Source organism: Nesoenas mayeri, assembly GCF_963082525.1.
Source record: "Nesoenas mayeri genome assembly, chromosome: 1".
NCBI classification, from domain to species: Eukaryota; Metazoa; Chordata; class Aves; order Columbiformes; family Columbidae; genus Nesoenas; species Nesoenas mayeri.
In genome coordinates this window covers 71,175,325-71,200,052 of record NC_137541.1, presented here as the reverse complement: position 1 = coordinate 71,200,052, position 24,728 = coordinate 71,175,325, and the positions used below count along the sequence as shown (strand labels likewise).

The 24,728-nt window shown below is 39.4% G+C and overlaps 1 protein-coding gene across 5 annotated transcripts in view; it reads right to left on the bottom strand.

Moving 5' to 3' along the window:
* The window catches only part of LRP6 (LDL receptor related protein 6), a gene marked incomplete at its 3' end in the record, with an annotated part of 121,893 nt that overhangs the window by 50,984 nt on the left and 46,181 nt on the right, over positions 1-24,728 (bottom strand). For 4 of the 5 annotated variants that reach the window (XM_080361350.1, XM_080361352.1, XM_080361353.1 and 1 more), the window contains exons 3-5: positions 19,810-20,007; positions 6,581-6,777; positions 5,711-5,842 (exon numbers count right to left, since the gene is read on the bottom strand). In XM_080361350.1, coding sequence (XP_080217476.1) covers positions 5,711-5,842; positions 6,581-6,777; positions 19,810-20,007 — 527 coding nt within the window. The remainder of the gene's footprint in view (positions 1-5,710; positions 5,843-6,580; positions 6,778-19,809; positions 20,008-24,728) is intronic. The other variant, XM_080361351.1, reaches the window with a different exon arrangement.

Below are 24,728 nucleotides of genomic sequence, written 5' to 3'. Positions count from 1 at the left end.
AAATTTTAACAGGCTATGTACTGATCACCGCTCAGCCAGAAGACTGCTCGAGGTTCTCAGGCTACTGGGACACGACAGAATTAATCCATTTTGTTCACTTCTATTCCAAAGACCAGTACTGATGCAAATAGCTGAAATGTGACTGCAGGATCTCCAGACTCCTTCACTTTGCTTCTCCAAGAGAAACTCTGCCTCTAATGACGAGCATGATGGAGAACATCATGTGTATGGAATCATATTTTTTAAAAAATAACAATGAAAAGGCAGCAAAAGACAATGCAGGTTGAAGGTTAGTATAGCTTTTTTTTTTTTCCTTTTCAATTTCTCAGCACTTAATGGGAGACTGGAATGAGCCATGAACATATAAACTGCCTCAAACGCTTCCAAAAGATGCCTGGAGGCTGCAATCAGGTCTCAGAGCTTCCCCTGCACATGTGGACCTGCTCCAGTTTTTCTTCCAGACACCTCAGGCTCCACATACGAGGATGAAGTGTCCCAGACCAACACTTGGGGGACTTGGAGCAGAGTTTACTGCCCACGCCGCTCTTTTCTCTCCAACTACTGGCAGTCTCTACTGCACCCAATGCAAGCACGCCTGCAGACACAAGGGCATATGGAATACAGTGCTGGGTTTGAGGGCACAGACCACCAAGTATGCTGGGGTGTCTGCTCACAGCCTTCAAACCACCGCGTGCAGAGTTCCCATGCTAACGCTTGCAGGCAGAGTATGCATATGGCTGTCCCACATCTAAAGTCAGGTCCTTCTGCTTACCCCCCTTGCTGATCTCCCACACAATCCTAATCCATTTTAGCAACCCACAACTTTTTTTTTTTTTAAACTGTCCCAAACTATTCAAATTGGGTACCAGGTTCAAGATTCTTATTAGCACTGCCTCAAGTCATGGTGTATTGAGCAGAGTTAGCAATTTTTCTAAAATCAAGGCCCTTACTTAAGATGTTTAATATGGACATAAAAGCGTTACTCCAGACTCTTACTTTTGAGAGCTTTAGCCTACTTTTATTAAGCACTTTGAAAGCTGGGATTACAAGCTCATGGATGGTGCATTACATTAGTCCTGGAGCTAATACTTTCCTCAAAAAAGTCACTTAAAAATCAAAATAATTTAAATATATGTGCTAGCTGAAGTTAAGGGAAGGGAGAGAAAATGAGAAACAGAGCAAGAATGCAGATACATGCAATGGCAAAGCTTTAAGTCCAATGTCTAATGCCCTGCTAACCTTAACAATTAATTACATCTTCTCAATGATACACAAGACTCAGTGATTTGTAAATTACTGAACAAAATACTGCTGAATGGCTGCTGAGGCTGGTACAGCTACCCAGATACATGCTCAGGAATTCACACATAAGAAGTGCTAGACCTAGGACATATATAATGCACTCTCTGTATCATAGAAATCAAGATTACTAATGCATCTTCAACAGAATTACCACACATTTGACTATTCTTTCCTAAATGTCTTTCCCTGGATGTAAAGTGGCTATTGTCAGAGAGCCCCTGATACTACAATACAAACAAGACTTTTTCATCTAGACAAGTTCAACCTTAAAACTACAACGGCAAAAGGACCTGTATCTGAAAGTAATAATATGTTATTTCTTTCCTTTAAAAGAAAGGAAAGAATTAGGGTGCCATATAAATCTGTGCAGTAAAATTAGGATTTTGGCTATTGCCGACAAAGGAAATTTCCCACTGGGCAGCCCTAAATAACAAAAGAAAGGGCAAATTTCTGATTTCTGCCACCAGGCCTGCAAAGGCAAAAGGATGTGAGCATTCACGGGCAAAATAAAGACTCTTTTCGTGAAAGAGAACAGAATGACCAAAGCAAGGCTGAAATGGAAATCTGAGGAAACTCACTTATTCTTGCTCAGCTGAAGTGACCACTGGTTTTCTCAGTACAAAGCACACAAACAAAAATTTTCTTATATGAACAGCTATCAAACAGGTCATCTAAACATAGTGCTGCCAAAATAGAACACCAGTGCCTATAATGCTGAAAAAGATAAATCCCGATATGTCCTGCAGAAGAGGACAATGAATTACCAAGAATGCGATGACAGTAGGTAAAAGCTACTTGGTAGAAGTGCCTGGGTGCTGAGACAGGATACTTCACTTTGGATGTTACTGATGAATACCTGGCCATGAAAACTGCTTATTCTGCCTCTCTTTTCTTTGAGGGTCAGGGATTTACAAACTTTCACCTAGACAATGAGGGAGCTACAAGCCACTTCTCAGTTAAATAACTGTTTTATTTTGTAAGAGAAATTAATTAATTAATTAATAGAAATTAAGACATGAACAGATAGCCAGTATCATCAGTTATTAGAAAAACAGCTGATTTATTCCAAATTATCATGCTTTCCTGAGACGCTATGGAGAAGTGTTTCTAAAAGGGAGTGGGGGGCATGTATCATATTCACAGCTCTCACAAGAAATTGTGAAAGTCCTCTAAGGTGCATTTAAAAAACCTACAAAAACCTGAGAAACTAACACTGGGAGAAAGGGGAGGGAGGAAAAGATTTCCTATAAACCAAGATTATTCAAAAACGCTAGGTTGCCATGGAAACTGCTCAGGGAGGGTCAGCCAGCCTCACCTTTGGCTGCAAGGATCATCTGTCAATGCCAAAGCACGGCAAACAGCACAAACACGCAGTCAAAATTCAACCGTCAAAATCTTTGCAGTCTAGGACAGCGCTCTCATCAGCACAGCATGAAATGAAGTTCTCGCCTCAATGAGACTTCTTTCAGAATGAAACAATTTGGTTTAGGAACCAGTCTGATTTTAGTCTACTGCTAAAAGACAAAACAGTCTCAAAGAAGAGAAACTCTTAGCCTCCTTTTTCACCTTTCTTCACGTGTAAGTCATTTTCCCTCCTTCCTTTCCCAAAAGTCATTCTAATTGCAGAGATTTAATCACTTGGTGTTTCGATATGTTGCAGCGTAATAGATATATACTGAAATGATCCAAGGTAAAAACATCCAGTTCTCTGGGTTCAGCTCTACTTTCAGAGCAGATACAGTAAACAGGCAAGTACAAAGGGAAAAAAACAACCTAAAAAAACAACCTAAGAAACCACAACCAACCCTCCCAACCCCACACAACTGAAAAATAGGAAATAAATTTACTTGCCTAGGGTCACTGAGCAGCTCAAGAAAAGAAGTAAACACACAAACATGTACACATTTACATCTCAAAATCTGGTCTGTGGTTAGTCTGGCTCTGCGTGACTGCCATGCTATCCCTCCCTTCCCCAAATCAATAACTGCAGCCTTCGCAACTACAGGAAGAAATGTTGGTGAATCTCTGCCTTGAAAAGCTCTGGAAAGTCATAGATTGCTCACAAAAGTCATAAACCTACCACCTGCACCTCTCCTCCGTGAGAGCTGTGAAACACCAGTCAAAAATATTTCATTATTTCAGGGTAAGCTCAGCTCTAAATGCTGAACCTGAAGCTTCCTCATGCTCCTCTCAGAAGTTAGCTCTGCACAGGAGCATCAAAGTGAAACCAATGCATCTGATGCATAGTTTGAGTAGGTTGTTTCACTTGGGTTATGTGCTAACTCATTTCTAAGTCCAAAAGCAGTGGTATGCAACATTCACTGAGCTAAATAAACACAATTTTCTCTTCCCTCTCACCTCCCACTGTTTCTTCTTGAAACGGGAGGAGCAGAGTGTTTTGGAATATGCAAGACAAATAAATGTTCTTGTATGAAACTTTTCACATACAGATGAACAACATGTTTAACATGTAAACTGCTTAACAGAATTTCTGATAAAATGTGAGCAATGTTTTGTAAGCACATATACTTTATGCCTGACTGGAAACATACAATTTGGCTTCTCATTTGTTCAGGGAGTGGGAGAAGAGAGCAACAGCTATAAATTCTGCAACATAAACAATGGCTGAAAAAGTGAACTGATGATTTTGAGTATTTCTACATGAGAAGTTACAGTGCTTTCAATAAAGTTTTGTTGATGGTTTGGGGCTATTTTTTAGAGGGGGAGTGTGTTAGCTCTTCTTTTCTTTTAATACCATTCCTCTACTTGCCTTTGGTAATTTACTTTGACAAACGAGAAAGGTGCCATTCAGCACTTGTGTAGTATGTTGCCTCCATGAGGACATGGGGCTTAACTTGAGCAGGGAAGCAGGCGTTTCTGTGATACAATGACCTGTTCCTTGGAACACAGCACGCGGGGAGGAAAAAGATACAGCCACTCTTGCCTGAGGTCCTTGGCCCTTTACCTATCAGCAGTAACTCAAAGGGATGCAATTTCTCTCTCTTGATGTCTCCAGGGCTTGCTCCAGCATTATCCCTAGTACTTCAGCCTCTGCTGCCTTACCTTTCTACCTCTGCTTGGCAAGTGACCAAACCTTCACCACTCCCTGTCCCCAACATGGACTTTCTGTACAACTCTGCTTTTGGAAAAATGCCCGTATTGGGTAACAACTGCTTTAGCTGTCTGCTGCCACAAAATAGTTTATCTGTGTGTATCAAGTATTTTTAAAGAGGCACTAGATTCTGTGTTGCATTCTGACTAAATATGACCAACCCGGAGCAGTGTTATTAAAGCTTGTTCCTTGTACTGGCAGAAATGGAAGAAAAACATCCTGTGCCTGTATTGGTAAATTCTTACAAACAATCCTGCAAGGCTAATTTGGGAGCTGCTTTTGAGTTTTTCACATAAAAGCAGTGATTTATTTTAACAAGGTTCACACAGACACAAACAGCCACACAAAAATAATCAGCAGAGTGCACAAAATAGCATGAAATTAAACACTGAACAGTAGTGGACAAGCCTAGAAGAATTTTTTAAATATAAAATGGCCATGTAAGAAAAAATTTCTGTATACATTTTATTTAGCCTATTTACAGAAAATTCTGCTCTGTTTCTTCCTCCATTTACCTTTGTCATAGAAAAATGATCTGCATAAAAATGGTTATTTATAAGCGAGCTAATTATCTCCTAGTGTTTATTTTGATCTTGTTAATGTACTACTGCAACCACAGCACATCACAAGACCTATACTTACAAAATATAACAACTTAAAACCATATACATTAGCCTACAATGAGACACCAGAAGTAGTTTGGGGTGAGCAATAGCAGCCCTAAGTCTCAATCACATCTTGGGTTTTACAGCTGAAACACTTTCAACACCTCTAAACTCTACACCATTCTTTTCAGTTCCTGTATACAGATGTAGGCGCCTAACCTTATAGATGTGAACTGAAAAAGATTCCAGGCATATGTGTGTATAATACAGTAACATCAGATCTCAAAAAAAAAAAAAAAAAAAGCTTTCATTGTACAATCCTATCAGTCAAATCCTAATTCCTGAAAAATAATGCTAGAAACATTTTAGAGCCAACAGAATACGCTGGTATCATTTTCTCTAAGAAAAGGGAACAACAGAGCTCCCCAAAACTTTCAGGGAATTAGTGACATAGAGAGAATTGCAACCTAAACCTTGTAATTGGAGGTAACCTGCTCTTCAGCCATGAGCCTCTTTCTTTTTTGAAAGTAGAGGGTATTTTCTAATCACTTTTATCCGTACTGCAAAAGGATGCATGATTTCACAATTCGTCATCCCTAATATGTGTTATATAGTGAAGCTCGTAGAACCCTTTTCCCTTCAAAAAATACTTTGTGCTTAATCTGAAAGAATTTTTAAAAACAAAGCCTACCATCTTTGCAGGTCTTTCCATTCTCAAGAAGTTTCACACCGGTGGGACATGCACACTGATAAGAGGGCTTGGTAGGAGACATCAAACACAAGTGGGAGCAGCCACCATTATTAATTCCACATGGGTTTGTAGCTGTTAAACATAAATCACACAGATTAATGCTTCTGATAACGAATGATCTCATCTTATGTGTTAAGACACATACGGCATTTGAGTGGTAGAATTGGTGGCAGGAACACAGATTAAAGAAGGAAATTATAAACACAGAACAAGAAAAAATTAATTCCAAGTGTTGAGTAGTGGGGTATTTATGGTACCAAGATGCATGGATGTTGAATCTTTCCCTCTTGGGGAAGTAGCACTTAGCTCTAAATAAGAGCCTTGTTTCAGTTCTGCCCGTCTCATTTTCACAAACAATTCAGCATAATGGTGCTCAATGTATAGTATGTTGCATATATAAAACCAAAATGCAAACACAGTAAATTAACACAATGGTTAAGACAGTGGTTATTACATGGAGCTAGTCTTGCTTAATATCATCTGCCAAATTAACGCTACTTTCCATTCAGGAACTATTACTTGGAAAAGTAAAAATACCACGTTGCCTACAGTTATGGCACATGAAACAGAAAAAGTAATACAACAACAGCATAAATATGGCAGGCTGAAAAAAAGCAAGAGATGTTTTTGCACTTAAAAAAACACTGTAGAGAATATTTGGTTTCTCTTTGGGCCTTTTCCCAATCTCTGCATTGGAAAAACTGCATCATGACGCAAGTGAAGCCACCCACTGCCATACAGAAAGATTAATTAAGATTTTTGCAAATCAGTTCCAACTTGCAGTTAAAAAAAGAAAGCAAGACAGCTTACCATTTGGCTGCCTCTTTTGGCTGAAAGCATGGATATCCATGGGAGAGAAGATGTTGGAATGTATTTCACGCAGGTCCTCCCCGGAGTACTTGCTGCAGGCCAAGATCGAATGCGTGTTCCAGTCAGTCCAGTACAACGTGTCCCCAAATAGCGTCAAAGCAAAAGGATGTGGAAGGGAGCCTTTAACCACTGCTTGCCTAACAGAGTACAGAAGGAAGAAAATGAATGCTCAAATACAATTCATGCTACAGTTTTGCTTGAACATAGCTATTGGGAAAAGAAGATTTACAGTGCAAGTGCAGTTGATCAAAACTTTCTGTTTATTTATAGGGAACAAATATAGTGCACCCAGTTTGGAAAACGATGAGGGGGAATGATGCAAGAGTCCTATTTCCAGGCTGCATATTGATGCTGAGATGGCCGAGAGATGCCAACCAAAATCCTTACTTAGATCCGTGGCTATTTCTTAGCAGCCTTTTAATGCACAGCACCTGTGGGGGTCTGTGCACCACACACAGGTGGGGAGAACTCTAGCTGATTTCATGCTGACTGCTACCTGCAGGTTTATGATCTCCATCACTTTCAGCCTCAGCAGACGTCAAACCGCGACAGTGTTTGGTCAGTTAGCAGCCCAATCAATCTCTTCCAGTTTTGCTCTTTTGAACCATCAGAAAAATACTCTACTAGCAAATAGTTTCACTATAAAGAAATCCTAAAGTTACTTTTCATGATTCATTATTATGATAATTATTAAGCTATTGTTTTTATTATAAGCAGTACCATTAAACAGAGTTCTGCTGATCTTCTGCCATGGTAATGGTATCATTTCTCAGCAAACTAGGTCACTGCCTGTCTCCAGGTTCATAAACAAAATTAAAGAGTACCCACATATTTTATGTATATATACAAACACATGTTCATTAGCCATCACAAAAATGCAGCACAAACATTACTGAAGACAGTTTTTCCAGGTTCTTGTGATGTAGAAACTAATTATCCGAACCCAGGTTCCTCAGAAGTGGAATTAAGCAGCTCAATTCTTACAGGTATTTTATTCAGAATCATAGAAAAACTTCAGATAAGGAAGACCCTGGAAGTCATTTGGACCAACACCCTGCTCAAAGTGGGGCCACACAACTACCATTTAGACAAGAATTTCTTCCCACCTACTTTCTTTTTCTGTACGGGTTCCCACTGAACAGTGGGGATCACCAACCCTCTCCCAGACTGAAAGTGCAAGGGGCTGACACAGCTCTCGTACTCCTTCAGGTACAGGGTACGCTACGAGCACCAACCGCCCAATTTTCTTCTTGCAGGGAAGAGAGTCATTATCTGTATATCTACTGAGAAAACACCCCCACACCATATGCATTAGTTTTGCAAAGAAGTCAGTAACCAAAGTGGTTTAGTAGAAGGAAAAAAATACTCTTATTTTCCAAATATTTTCTGTTAAAATGTAACAGAAGAGTATATTAAAGCAAGAAACTTGAAGGTGTCTTCTGCCAATGATTTTGAGTACAAAGAGACTGCAGTCATTACCGCTCTTTCACCTTGGCTTCTGGAAAAAGATGCATTATCTTTAAAGCTTCTGTTTTCTTCTGCTCTCAAGAAAAACAGATACATTCCCTTACTTGTCACTCCAGTATTCCAATTCTACAATAAACAAATTTTTCTATTTCTTGATATTTTGCACTCAAAAGTAGGACACACTATCTTTTCTTTCTTATCTTTGTCTGGAGTCAGGTATATATTTGCTTCTAATTAAACGCACCAACTAAGCATCTTACAAAAGACTATTGTAATATAATTTACAGCTGAAACCTACCAGCCAAATAGTGACGCCAAAATGAGACAACATGCTCCTGTACCAAGAATAAAGGCATTATAATTCTGTAAACATTTTTACCAACTCCACCTCCAAGCCCTAAATGCCTTCAGATTTGAATAACTATTTTATAGCAGGTTTGGAGACCAAGTCTTTATGACAAATTTACGACATTTCTCATATGGGACAGAGCAATAAAATTCCAAAGCACTCACTACAACCCAACCTGCACAGTATTGTCATGCACAAGGGAAGCCACATTTTCTGAAGCATTCTGACTGCCTTGCAATTCACTCGAAGACTAAAACCAACAAACCAACCAAGCAAAATAAAAAAAACCCCAAAACCAGAGGATTTTAAAGTACCACTAGCATCCACAGTTCCTGGTGGGAATAAATCTCTGAGTACAAAAGACACTGTTAGATGTGCCCAACTTTCGGACAACCATCTATTCAGATGAAAATGCATAAGGTGAACTGTGACCCTTATTTAAACCAGCCCTCATCTCGTGAGATTCAGGAGCACTTACTTCATTTGACTGCACCGTCTGTCACAGCCTTGAAGCAGTTATTCTTAAACTTGTATAATTTTTCTCAGCAGATATAAGGTACCTTCACATGAAAATGGCTTTGGACCCAAATATAACAGCACATATTTCTTGGATGCCATTAAGATGAGTATTATCAGTGACACGTACTCCATATCCCTTATTTCCAGCAAGCCACTACAAGGTGATAGCTCACTTCCAACCAGCAAAAACAGCAGGGCTTTTTTTTCCCTACGAACATACTTCCCAGGCCGCACTGTCAGCTGTGCTGAATGGCAGTAACACAACGTGTGTCAGCACAGAAGCAGTGGCTGAGCTGTGCTCGAGCCTCCACAGCCTAATGAGGAGCTGGGGGGAAGGGCTGGAGAGCCAAGGTGCTAAAAACCAGCAAAAGGAAGGGAAGAGGGAGCAAGAAACATCCTTCTGACGGCTGCCATGAAGCAGCGATGCTTTAGTGTGATCTGCTTTAGGAACCTCAGAGCTCTGGTTTCAGTAGGTGAGATGAGGGGTCCCAACTCCTGCCTTGATCGATTGTTTATTAAATACACGCGAGTGAACGAAGGGGACCAGAACGTCACCTGTAGTACCCAAGTGCTGCACATAGCTGACAGGAGCAGGTGCTTCCCCCCGTCAGGGTGTTTCCCAAGCCAGCCCTCCATGTCTCCAGCTCCGCTAATAAAGCCACCAACCCGGGTACCAGGTACAGCGTGTCATCAGACTGATGTGACCTGACAGCTCATTGGTGCCAACTATCTTCAGCCTTCATGTTATCAGCCTAGGCTTGATTGGAACCAGCGACACGACAGCAAAAAGCACTGTATCTTGTTATCCTTCACCAAGCTCTTCAGTTCCTTCAAACTACTGCACGCGTATTACTAGTCTCGTTAAAAAGAGACACCAGAGACGAAGAGAAAGTGAGAGATGGGGATAAGGAGGAATGTTATTCGTTCAGGAGACATCTCTAGGGCTTCAGCAACATGCAAATTGGCTAAATATTAGACGGCACTAAGCACACACTAACTTTAATAATCTTCCCTACATCAGGCATATAATCACAAAAATTTGCTTTAAAAATCTTGATGTGATTGACATTGAAAACAGCACCATCTCTACCCTGTTTTTAGCTAGCTGGTAAGGAAATGCAGAAGGGGACAGCAGAGACGGTGGTAAGAGGAAAAAGAGAGAAACAAGCAGTTTCTACAGAAATTAAATTTCATGTGTGCTGCATATTGTAATTTCCTAAATACAACTATTTATAGTGTCATCATTGTAATCAGATATGCAATTATAACAAAAACTTATTATATAATAGTAAAGAGTTTTCCACTGCCTGACGAAAACACAGATTCAGTTTAAATACATTTACCCTTTGTTCTATTCTTAGTCTGTTGAAGAGGCCTGTGAAATAGTGAAGATAGAGAAAAAGGAAACAAATAATAAACAAGTTAAAGTAGGCATTACAAAAGGGGCTATGGAACTCTGAAATGGAATATATACATGAAAATTCACAGACAATCTATCTAGTTTTATACTAACAATGACAAAAAAGCTCCTGCTTCAGGATAATATCCATTTCAGACAAAGACCAAACTCAGTTGAAATAAAAATTAACAGTAAAATGACCAAAAAATATCAACTTTAAATTCATATCCTTTATCACAACCAGGATTTCCTCAGCTGGCCTTTATTTCTTTTTTCAACTAATACATGCATTTGAATCCAAAGCTAGATTACAGCTATGAAATTTAAGAATGTCACATCCAAAGCCACCAAAAATCAAGATAATGTAAATTTGATATATCATCAGTATTATTATTTTCTTTCCTAGAATTTTTACAGATGTTTTCAATCCAAGCTTAATAGCATTTCTCCATCAAAATAAACAAGTAAATACTATCCATTAACCATAACCCGTCTGTTCTGGCTGCATTACAGTTCTCCAATTTCAAAACTTGATCAGAGCACCTGCAGAAAACCTGCGGTACTTTGGTCATCCTGGCCTGTATGTCTCTAAGGCATTAACATTCCAGCTTCACAGCAGCAAAACTCCTTTGAGGTGACTTCTGAGACTGCTTGCGCTCAATCTCCAGGGCAGGGTGCAAAAGTTTTCACGTTTATGTTTCAATCCATTTCTCCAGTGTCCCTCTGGAGGCTCCCATACCTAATACCATCTCCTATGCTATGAGACAGTGAAAAAAAAAAAATCTACTGTTGTATCAGCCTTTGCAATCCCATTTCAAATGCAACTGTGGAGACTGGGAAGAAATGAAGGTCATTTGTTTTAATATCATATTCTCAATGCTAAAAAGTGAATATAAAAGATAAAACTGTATTAAAGCTCTCTCTTATGCTTCCAAACTCCACTCACCCAAAATAAGTAGGGCAAGTAAAGACATATGATGAAAATGAAGGATTAAATCAACCAGCCAGTGAGAAACTGTCCACATGGGCAACTCAGGTATTCAGTCTGAGGATACAGCGGGGCCTGGACGAGAGACCGTGCTGAGCACCTGAGGGCAGGTTCATGACAGCAACCTCTTCCACCAGTGGGACAAGTTCTGCAGTGGGCTGTACATCTTCAGCCTGAGCCAGGGAGGGTTGACCACTATCCCAAATGGGTTCTTCAGAAAGCACAGAAATGCCTGACGTTTGCTTGATCATTTCCACTGATTTGAGATGCCTTAATTTCACAGAGCTAATCCAATTCTCCAGCAGTAAGGTACAGTGACACAAGTACACGGAAAACGTAAATAAACTTACATAAGTATACATACATACAACTGCATTTATTATCAAGGGTCTCTATTTCTATAACTTGAAGAATAAACACGAGTACCTGCTTTTTAGGCTATGATAGATCATTGATCTGAGGAAATAAAGAGGGATCAAATATTTTTAGCATAGGTATACTTTCATCTTGATTGCTAAATAATTTGGAACAGACTGATTCTACCTGCAAAATGAAGAAATTCATTAATGAGATCCACTATGCAATTCCTATAATTAGCGGCTAAGGAAATTAGAGTTTTAAGCAGCAAAAAACTGGGACAGGAGCATAAAATGAGGTGGACATTTAAGTCTTCATTTGAAACCCACACTGAATATAATACTAAAATGAACAGGTGTACTGTTTGTTCTGAAAAAGTGTAGAACGCTACCCTTTTCTGCTGCATTTTCTTGTATCAACTTCACTCAGGAGGGAGGCACATCCTTGCTAGCATCTGGATATGTGCTGGACATTAAATTCCTAATAAGGAAAAATTATACCTAACACTGCTTTCCCAGGGATTACTTCCATGTGACTAGACTTGCACTTTCTTGGGATCTCTCTTTGGTCTTTTTATTCCTACCATGAGAAAAACACTATTCTGACGTGACCCAAGCAATACTGACATTATAGTTATCAGCAAACATAAGGAGCAGGAACTTATTTGTTGTTTTTATACTCCTGAATTCTAGCTTTTACAAGCACAGCAAGGCACTATAGTGACACATTAATATTATGCCTTAGTATGTAACTTCATACATACTGCCAAAATTTACCATGTTGGCATCCAGTGACAATACAATATTAAGAGCTGGAAATGCATGCCATCTGGAAGTAAAAGCTTTCTGATTAGTCTACACAGTGTTGAAAAACTCTTCACAGGATGCTCATATCTGCATTTACTGAATTTTTAGTTATTTTCCTTCTTATGCTACACCAGATCCATTTTCAGTTAAAAGTACCTGGGGGCTATACTCTTATCAAGCTTTCTTTTTTTAACCCTTATATAAGAAAAAAAAAACAAAGTTGTTATGCTTCAATTACCTTTGTTGCAATCTTCCTTCGTGAAGGATAAAAAAATATAAAGACTTATCTTCTGAACCTTGCTTTTAGTGCTCATCATGTTAAAGAAAGCATATAACAAACATGTATGAAGCAAATTATAATCCTTTACACAAAGTGTTTCTCTCCATCTGCAGAATACTTAATGCCTGAGCATTCAGGAAATCGCAAGAATTACACAGCTTCAACTTGTGACAATTATAAATGTTAGCAAGTGGCCAAAGCATGCACAGCACGCATCCTGCACACCATCAGATGAAGCAGGGTGAAAGACCAACAGACAACCGTGTAACACCACATTGAGGATGCCGCAGGGAGGGCAGGTAGCTCCAGGTCCCCTCAGAAGCTTACAAGATTCCTTCCCCTGCCAACCCAACAGAAACACATGCAAAGCAAACCTGTAAACCTACACTGATTTTTACCATGAATGTTTGTTCAAATACTTCTATCAAAATACAAACATGGTTCTAATTATCTGAGAAAATTAACAGTAAACATGACTTGTGGGATATAACACTGACTTTTAAAACCAAAATATTTTCTTTTTTTTGCCACTGCTTTAAGACATGATGGCCACATGTTTCCAGAAAGTATGTGGAACAAATACTGGGTCTAGCAATGAATTTTCAAATCCCATCTTCAATGAAGGTCCAAAAAAGTCAGTCAGAAGTAAAACCGTGGCTGAGAAATGAAGTCGTTCTGTATGTCACTTTCAGGCAAATGACAGGCAGTGCAGAAGAAAGGCCTCTGGCAGGAGGGGAGGAGACTGGGAAGGCAGCAGGAGATGAGGAGGTTCAGAAGGGAGGTGCATCAGTAGATCCACTAACTGCAGAGTGGTCTATACGCTTCCTAATGGAAGCTGCTCTTCTGCTCTCAGCAGAGCTGTAATACTGAACTAATTCTGCGTTTATCATCTCAGATCTTAGAAGCAGTATCAATGATCTGCTCCATTGATCCAGCTGGGCTAATCACACCCTACTACATATTTTTGTTTAAAGTCTAGAAATACACAGCTCTGTGACCTAGTGACTCTAGCTATATACACAGCATATGTGTATTGCGCGCAGTCAACTACAGATGTTTTGGAGTTCCGCCCTTCCAGCATTTTATTTCAGAAGTACCTTGGGGAAGAACCAAGAAATCCACGCTAGCTCTGTGTCCAAATAATCTAATTAATTCTGCTCATGCAGGATTCTCTAACAGTTTTAATTAGGGCACTATTCGTCTTCTGTACTGGCCTGTAATGTTCTGGTGAGGTACTGAAACAGGCTTTTCACCATAGACTTGTTCTTCTTCATTGCTTGAGGGTATTAAGCATTTTTATCTCACAGAAATATACACAAAGATACATGTAGAACACAATATGTTATACCTTGCACTTAATGTCACATATTGTACACATTATACGCAAATAATGAAAAAGCAACGCTTCTAAATGCAGGGACAGTATTTTTAGCGTTTTATCAAATCTGCAACCAATCATCTGGCGGACAGACACGAGCTGATGCTTGAAAACAGACACTAGGAAAAAAATAAAAAAGCAATGCTGGAGTGCAAACTTAAGACATTCACCTCCTCGCAAGAGCTTCACAGCTTTCTGACAGTTGCTGAAAGTATGTTTTCCTACAGTGGCCTGAAAACCCATCTCATTAGCACAAACACTTCCTGGGGGACCTTGTAAGTGCATTTCCCTTCAGCCAGTAACGTGTTAACTTATTAATTAGAACGGCTGCTGCAGGGTAAAAGCAGAGAAAATTAATTCAAGAGCTGCCTTAGCAGGCCAACCTATCTCGGGTACTCTACTCACAGGAGAGCTGTCTGCAATTCAGTTTTGTTTAATTAGTCCCACAAAAAGCAACTGTTCGCTCTGATAAGAGTGGGGCGAGAGCTGCAAAAAACAAAACCATCTCTTCTATGCACCAATTTCATTTTTTAATTATTACATTCTGACATGAAAAACTGCTTGTTCCTTTCTCTTGCTGGCAAACCAAGGGCATTAGTCATCAACTTCTGTGCTCTTCCTCTTTATTCTAACGCATCCATCGCTGGAGCAGCTGGGGCTAATAAGTCCCAGGGCTAGCAGGTAACGAACGATACATCATCCCCATGAAATCTGCTGTAGAGGTTTCCTCACGAATTCATGACACTAGCACATATTTACTGAGCGCTACTGCCAGCACTGTCATGCTGCTTACTAGTTTTGATGCATAGGCTCATGGGCTGATACAGGAGATTATCTCAGTTCTGCCCAAGAGGTGACCAAAAAGAAAAAAATTTAAAATAAATTTTAAAATAAAAATACAAAAAATCAAGGCTTCCTTTGTTTCTCCCCCTGCATATTCCTCCCACCTGCCTACTGTACTCTTCCACTACCCAGACCCCTGCAAGCAAGAAGTGAAGCATCCATGCATATCAATATCCTTCTCTGACATATAAATCTTTAAATTTTAATTCTTGTGTAGTGCCAGGTGTAGACGTGATAGACTACAGGAATAAAAAGACAAAAAAAGTTATGGATTTCTTACAGATTTAGAAATATGCTGATAATGTCTCCCTTTCATTCCTTCGAAATTTTAGACCGTTGAGGTTGAACCTCAGTATTTTAATACCGTTAGTGACACTAATTGAAATATTTTCCTATTTACATCATATTTTTCTCTCACCATCCAAACGAGAAAAGCAGTTTTCTTTGAACTGTTGGATTTTTTTTAATATAAAGATGTTAGTTCCTTCTAAATATTTCTCACTCCTCCCGAAACAATTAAAAGTCATGTCATCCTGCTTTACACAAAGCTTTTACAATAATTTATCTGCTACAGACTCTTACCCATCTCACATAATGCAGCACTAAAAAACTTGATAAATCAAATCTTTACTCATCTGCTTCCTTGCTAAAAGTTACCAAAAATATTCAGATCTAGAACGTTGCATTTTTATGAAGCTATATGTCTTTCAGTTACTCAACTGCCCTTTTCATTTCTTCAATAGCTCCAGCTTCCAGAAGCATATTTTCCCAGACATATTGACAGTAGGTAAAGCACCAGAAAAACCAGTAACACTTTGCAAGGATAAAAAACAAAACAAAACCAAACACACCCTGTTTTTATCATGAGAAATTTAGATAGCAACAAAAAACCTAAACTTAGTTTCTAAAAATAAAACAGCAGTTAGAACGGTCTAAATATCAAGAACAAATCACTAAAACTAGTAGTTTCTAAATAAGCCCAAAAGTCTCTTTTAAGTTAAATTATGTGCTCAGTGATAATGATCTTGTCCTCCCCCATTCTTAACTCTTAAGGAAAATGACACTAAAAGGTAGCCCTCTTAAAAGGGGATTTTAAAAGGTTGTGGTGGAGGAAAGTTGGCCTAATCACACAATGTCATCTATTTCACACGGAAGCAAGGCTATTTGATCATCCTAGGTGTGTCTGCTCAGTACTCATCTCCTCCAACTCCATACCCAGCACATCTTGTATCTCCTGGCCAACCATTCAGGAAACCAGGGACCGCAGAAATATTTTTGTTTTTACTTTTTACAACTTTTCCTTCACAAATGAACGGCTGTGAAGACACAAGCAACCCTAAGCCTCCTGCATTTGCCCCACCAATGAAGAGCAGCTGAAATAAGCTGCCCAGGAACACTTCATGGAGCTGCCAGACCCAGCAAGAGTGCACAGGGGACACAGGAGCAAGGGACAACTAATGCTGAGTGATGGGATATGAGAAACCACAGGTGCATTTGAGGGATGGCAAGAAGGAGCGAAGAAAAAAGAAAAAGGGGGGTGTCCGCATAAGGCATAGGAACATACAGAGAGAAGCCAAAGGAACTAGCTAAGGTGGAGGGGTAAGCAGAAATCTTTCTAACCCCGAATGTTATTAGTTCTACTGTTCAGAGAACAACTTGTTTGTTTTGTTTTGGTTTTTGGGGGGGATGACTAAGAGAAAAGACTGAAGGCTTTGTGGGTTTGGTGGTTTTGTTTTTCACCTGAAAGGAAGATCTCAAGGGGCTTTGTTTTGTCTGCAGAATTAGAAATGGTCTTCTTTTTTTACTATTAGAAAATCTGTTATTGAAAAAGATTAATAAAATAATCAAGAGCCAAAATACAGAATTACGGCTGTAAAATATCATCTTGAGAAAGGTGGATTGCTGAATAACTGAAATACAGTATTAAAAAAAAAAATCATCACTTTAGACAGGCCCAGGCTAAGAGGTTACAGCAGAGAAAAAACAAAAAACAACAGAAGTCCCATTGTAGAACAACTTCTGCAATTCTCTCCTTTTTCCCCTTCTGATGATGTAATTGAAAAGAATAAAAAACAAACCAAAAATGCTTAAATACAGATGTTGACTATGTTCTGAATCTTCAGAACTTTCTCACATGCCTAGGGAAAAACAGGTGCTGTTAGAAGTGGTGTGTACTGCTGAGCGCTTAAGGGAAGTCATATGCGCTTTCCTCTGTAAAAACAATTACCCATTCCCTCCCTCAAATGGTAACATATTAGCATTCTGCCATGAAGTATTTCTGATAAATTTCAATATCAGTTAAAAATAAATAAAACCAAAAAAACTTTAAAATATTATACTAATTGTTTTGGTTTTAATGAATATGTAAGAAAGTATGAATAGATATAAAAATCTAAATTACTTGTCTATGCAGGTGTTTGTTACAGGTTTCATCAATTCCAGAGACTTTACTCTGGAATGAGGTAACTGCTGGGACCCAGGTGACTTCACTTCTGTGTCAGGAGACACAGCTGCTGGATGCAGCTCTCTTCAGACAGAGAAGGTTGGTCAGCCCCTTGCACCAAGAAAGATCTGCATCTTCACAGCCTCATCTCCAGAATGAATCGCTTCCAGGTTAGCCAAAGGTAGGTCAGGGAATGAACAAAACACCAAAACCATGTATATTTACACTGCTGCACAACACACCACAAGTAAGGGAAAAACTGTAGAGAAGTCTGCAGCAAAAGAAGACTGAGAGCACAGCAGTGCCAGCGGGACACACTGCAGTAGCTCTGACGCCAGAATGGCTGGAGATACTCGGTAATGCAGGAAGGTTTGTGCTCCATGGAAAAAACACACAGATTTGGAGGGTGATGGTGTCAATTTTTGATCAGTGGACACTTTTCAAGCAATTAACCTTTCTAAAATAATCTCCACATCCTGCATGATTTTCCAGGGGGTGCTGTGCAGCTAACGCAGTGCCAGGCAGGCGCTCTCTTCCTAGAGGGGCATCAGCCAGACTGCAGCAGCGTGTTGTTACACTAAAGCCGCCCTCTTCCTCTCCTATGGACAGAAGGGCACAAAAAGGAGTGACTCCAGAATAAAACGAGCCACCAAATTATCCTGTTGGACAAAGCCACTGAAGTGTGTTTTAGGTGTGATCATATTGGTAGTCATTTTGGAGTGGTACTTTCTCCTCCCTGGCGTTGCTGTGTGGAAGGTGGGGTTGTTTCTGTTTTGCTTGTTTCTGTTACTCCCACAGCAACTGTGAGCATTTAGTTTTTATGTGAGAAATCCACATTTGAACTGCAGTTTTTCAGGTGGCAAGCTGTCACATTGAGCCCCACATGTGATTGCTTTCAGGTGGGATGACTCTTTTTAAAGTTCTGCTACACATCTGGTTTCATGATCTCTCTATTCTTATCATGGGAGCTATATTACACTATAAATCATTTTTAACAGAGAAAGAGATGTTAGGGTATTCCAGTTAACCAGTATCAATTAAAAAAAATACTTGAGTTATTGTACATGACAATTCTAATCCCTTTCCATTGCTTGAAAACTTACACCAGTCTTCCTTTTTCAAAGAAAGTATCACCACAAAATACTTGTCTCTTTTTTGATACTACTTAGTTTTCTTTTTTTTTTTTTAAAAAATAAACAGCAAATGAAGGACTATTTCAAAATATATATATCCCTATCTCGATGTTCTGAATTAACAAAACTAGTTATAATATGTATAGCCAAAGACACAAATGTAAAACTCATCCAACTCCTATTACCTTCTATAAACAAACACCATTACAAAAATACTGCATGAACTTTTGGTCTCTTAACGGGCAGAATTTAAGAAAATGACATAACCTCCCGAACCAGCATAACAAGAAACTGTGGAGTTCCAAATAAATACCACAGGAAGACAGTGGATATGTTTCACGTGTGCTGCCTCTGTTCCTACTCAAGAGTCCACACAAACACCTCTCTTGTCAATACGATTGATTTCTTTATGCCAGATTAACATTTGTGGTGAAAGAAGAGAAGAGGTCAGAATGAAAAGCATAAGAAAGGCTATTTCATGCCTAGATAAAGCAGCTGAAGCTTCACAAAAATTTGCAAAGGAAAACCTCAAAAAATCATAGCTCTATATGATACCTTGGGCATAAGCTGTGACTCAGTTGTGTGTGCAAACAGTACTTGCCAGAGCTATCACATTTAACAATGAGGGTCAAATTAGGGATAAACGCATATATAAAAAGTACCAGTTATAACCTTAACTAAGAAGTCGCTGTGACTGGATCAAAAAGAATCACATCATCGCTATAAAACTGTTTGAGGAAAAGAGTTACTTTAGCATAGTTCTCTGTAAAGACCGTTTTCCACTAATTTCCCAATCCTTAGGATTAATGAAACTGAAATACTAGTACATTATGATCCTTTTTTTTCAGATTATTTTCTCCATTTCTGAATACCTTAGCAACAGAGCACAGAAGATCTATTAAAAAGGGACAATTTTGCTACACAGTCATACATAATTAAGAATGGGATTCAAGGTTTTACTTATGGGACTGGTTCTGAGAAAAGCCTTAGTTAGAGTTACAGGATACCCCCAAAGAGAATCACACATTCAGCTTCAGTGTTGGAAAGGGGAGAATGGGGAAGGATAAAAGCTTCTGATAGCACTAGTTTGCTTAAAATTTTGCAAGTGCTAACATGACAGTTCTCTGCAACACATCTTATGATGTTGCTTAAGCAACATCTTCTAAAACAAGCACTGCATTACATACATCAAACAAAAACTCCTTACCTATGACTTCCATCTAGATTTGATTTGTGGATGAAATTCAGTTTAGCATCTGCCCAGTAAAGTTTCGCTTCCTCATAATCCAGCGTCAGTCCATTTGGCCAATATATGTCCGTGTTAACTATAATGGAGCGGCTCGAACCATCCATCCCAGCACGTTCTATCTTTGGCACTTCTCCCCAGTCTGTCCAATACATGAACCTATTATTATTTAAAAAGGAGAAAAGATAAAAAGGGAAAGCAGTCACATATAAATCTACAATTGGAACACAGAATACAATTTTCAGTAAAGGCAAAAGTGGCAGTGTCTCTGGAAGTCTGATCTACTGGCTAAGGAAGGTATGCATGGTCCTGTGAAACACAATAAAATAAAATTAATTTACAAAAAGCTGAAGAAAAACAACTTAAGAGAAACCCATGGTACTATGTCATGCTATACTTCTGAATGTTTCTTTCTTGCTTTGAGTCAAGTAAGAAAGTTGGGAATATCCAACAAATCTTGACAATAACCTCAGAATTCAGCATTAAACAGCAAAGATGGATATTACAGACTATCATAAAAGTACAACAGCCTCTTTAACATGGGTCAGTGCATTGGTGAGGTAAAGGAAAATCTAGGAGCGTGCACTTATAGTGGATATAGCAGTCATATGTGACAGAGTGAAGTGGATTTGATGGAAGACCAATTCACATGCTTCCCCACTCCCCGTACCCCCCAAGAAATTCAGAGACAGGCAGCTAAGCCAACATGTTTACAAGCACGGCTTGCATCCGCTGACCAGGCAAAACACTCTGTAAAATCTTTTAAGATGGGGGAAGCAAGTTTTAAAACATGTTAGCATATATTGGCACATGTTTAAACATTATTTAGCAAGTAATGGGGGAAGGGAAGTTACCTAGTTCCATTTAAGCCTAAGGTAAAGCAAGGGAATCCACTTTATTATGGCTGCAGACTAGCAGGGGGTAAGAACATTTGCCCTTTTTCTGCAGGTGGTAGAAAAAGAATTTACTTTTGTGGGTTGTTAACAGAATTCTTAACTAAACAGAAGTAATATATAATATAAACAGATTAGACAAAGCGTGTCAATGAAGCTTGCTCTGTCGTGTTGTTGCAGCTGGGACAGACAAGAAAACTACTGTCCTAAATTGCTTCTCATAACCCCAGGATGTCTGCCAGCATACCTGCTTGTATCTGGTGCTCCCTAACCTGGCTCAGTCAAAATAACCCAGACTGGGAAAGATCTGAAGCTTCTAAACTAACCCAGATCATCACACAATCACAACATGTCAATATATGGTGCCCACATGTGAAGAGGCCTGGCCACCCATCCTTTAAGAAAAACAAATGTGTAACACATTTAAGGTACATTTGCAGATTAAGTTATTCTTGGCAAAGAATATATTTTTTAATTTTAAAAAGTCAGGAAATTCCATGCCATATTTCCCCCTTAATTCATGTCTACAGCGTGTTTGTTTTAATGCACAGCTATATCTGCAGACAGAAATGCAGCTGATGATTAACACAAACATTGCCCTATTCGATCCCAAGTGAGTCATTCTTTGTGGAGCAATGTGCCTGTCAAACACAGAGCACAAATATGTGAAGAGAACATCTGAGACTTCTGTAGGCATGAATGAATTCTACAGAAAAACTAGTTTTCCATCAGGAAGAAACAGTCAGGTAAGGTAGCACAGTAGCAAGTCACCTGGTCAACCTATGCAATAAGAGAACTATATACTAAAAAAAAAAAAACAAACTTAAAAAAACTTTTAAAAAGTCAGGCAGCATTTTGCCAGCAAACACACGTGAGAAAGATGAGACAAAAATGAATTTCTTGAAACTTCTTTAAAAAGGTCCTTCTTTGCCCCAGCTGTCAAGTCCTAGACTTCCAAATACTTCATCAATGTTAATAGGTTTCAAGGTTCTGGCCACCCTGCTAGACCGATTTTTCAGGCCTAAACAGCTCATTAGTTGCTGTACAGTTTCATCTTCTTCCCTGTCTCCCTCTCACCTCTCAGGCAAGCTGCAATTACTCAAGGAAAAACAGGTAAGGGAAGTTTGGTAACAAAGAAAATCCTTCCTGGACTTCATAAAACAAACCCTGTTTCATTTGCCGGAGGAGCATATGTAAACACAGAGCCAGCTTTAAAATTTAGTAGCATTTCCAGTCAGCTACAGTGACCTCTGCTCATTTTCTCCAATAATTTTTTTTTCCACTATTATCCATTTGTTTTCCTCCACCCTGCTTGAAAGCCTACAGGTTTTAATGTCTCCATTAAAAATCTTTGGAACCAGCCATGCTCCAGCTGATGGCATCAAAGGCTGTGCTTGACTTGGGAAGCTGGGCTTTTCATCGCTGTAAAAGCAATGCAGGTTATAGCTTGACAAACATTTCTTTCAGTAACAGTTGCTTTTAAGCAACTTCTTGCACATCATCTTTGTTTCCAGTACACAGCTTATATGGCCATGGAGGAAACTGGATTCAAGGAACAGGTCTGGGCTAAAAAGAAAAGAAAAATCAGTCATCAGTCTGAATGCATTCCAGCCCATAGCTCCATGAACACTTCCACTTGCACGTAGAGTAGAGGTTTCTGCAGCTGCCTCATCCAGCACAGGTGCCAAGAACTGTCTCTTTCTTACTCAGAAAGGGCATTTTAGACCCTTGTCTGCAACAGCTGAGCAAGTACAGGTTCCAGAAGTAGGAGGGGATGGGAAGAATTGTGTAAAACAGCTGTAAGAAATGCCCCCATCATAACAATGCTTTAAGTTAACTGCAGCTGCTAAAAAGCAAGGGAGACAGGACTAATATCCATGGGAGAGCTGGGGGGATGGATGGACAGGACTGTAAATTCCTATTACTGCAATGATCTTTCTACAGATTTTGCTACAGAGATCTCAGGTAATAGCAAACTGTTCACATGTGTGCCGGTTCCTCCTTTCTGGAAGGCTTACAGATTCTTGTTTCATTATACAATGCTTGGTAAGTAATCCATACGGAGACCATACCAAAAGGAAGATGTTACGACATACAGACTTCTTGAAGGATGGTAAGCCAGCCATACAGACATGGTAAAGGTCATTCTCCTTCCTCCCCATCCTCTTCAAACACATCTAGTTATTTCCATTAAACAAACAAACAAGCAAACAAAGCCACCACCAAAGCACACAAGACAGAGCAAAATAGTAACTGAAAAGTAATGTCTTGTGCTAAATTATGCCATTTATAAACCACTGGAAGACTACTGTTCCGTTTGCTCCTCACCTAGCTACACCTTGCTACAAAATTTAAACCCAGGAATAAAGATTTTAATTCTAGCCCATGAGAGGAGAGAAAAAAAAAATCTATACTACCTTCTGAATGTTAATGAAATAAAACATATGTATGTAGCATGTTCACTGTACAGTGGTACCAGCACGGCATGGGGCTCCATGTTGGACAATCCCAAATCTGTTAGATGCAAAGTGCAATATACAGACAAGCTGGAACTGGATCCAGCAAGCCTGCCTGGGTCCAGAAACAGGAATGCTTTCTAACGCTTCTTATCTTAATGTTGGCTTATCTTATAAGGCTATCCCATCTATAAAAATTAGGAACAAATACAGGAAAAGCTTTGATCGTATTTCCCTACAAACTTTTATCTACGCATCTTCAGATTTGGTATTTTTAAATTTTCGTTTCTCAGGTATGCAAGGTAAACCCAGGCAATAAAAAGGCATCAGAAATCACTATACTACATACAGCTGTAACTTCACAGTTTTGATTTGCTCCAAATTAAAAGGTTTTGCTACAGAAGAAAAAAGAGGAAACAGCATTCTTGATTCCATTCTGTGTGATGAACAAATACAAAAAATAACAGATCTTTTTTGAAAAAGCTCACAGAGTCTAGGCATGCTGATGGCAGAATATCCCACATACATAGAAAAAAGCTTGCAGAGTACAAATGCCAAGATTAAATGCTATAATTTAGCAGTGATTTCCAACAGTGTACACAGAGGGAGACCAATTCATCGCCAGCACCCATCAGCTTTGCACCTTTCTGATCCACACCGCTCCCTCAAGCCGATGCAGATCCTTTCAGTCCTACTATCCCATATGAAACCAGGCCCCTGCTGGGAGTGTCATTAAAACACCAGCCCCCATCGAGATGCATGCAACTGTTTCACTCATTGAACAGAGATGCCCTACGCGACACTTAAGCTGATTTTAAGGCAGGTAATTGGGACACCTTACAGGGCTGGCAATCGTTTACCTTCCTGAATGTTATTCAGCAGGAAGAACAGCTGCCTAATTGGGACAGCCAATTATTTGGTGAGGCCCAGTGAATGCTCCAACTTTGCAATTATGCTCGTTTCAGCCCCTAAGAACCTCTGAGCTCTACAGGGACCCAAACAGCCACCAAACTTCAGAGCCCATGAAGGTTTCAGAAATGCAGCAACCCCTGTGGAGCTCATCAGCTCTGCAGCGGTCCTGGTGTAACACAGCCCACTTCAGCTCCAGCAAAAGCGGGACTGGCACTCACAGAATGAAGAAATACCAAGTTAAATGACAGGCGCTGGAGTAGCTCAGGAAAATTACGCACAATAAATATGTGTTTGGCTATCAAAAGTAGCTCTTTGCTTGAGAAGAATAAATGTTCGCAGCCCTTCAGCAGTTTAAGAAAAGACACTTGAATCGAGTGACCCTTCAGGTATTCTGAACAGCAGCTTCTTGAGGCAGGTTCAGAGGGATGGAAACAGCAATTCAGGAGGACATAATAAGTATCAAATGACATAGAAAATGGATTTTCAAATAAGGGGACTAGAAGCACCACAGGAAGGTTTTAATACAAAGTTTCTCAACTGATTGCAAAATTCAGGAAATATTTTCAGTCCTCCAAGAGAAGCAAAAAATGCACATAGCAAATCAAATATGGAGATCATT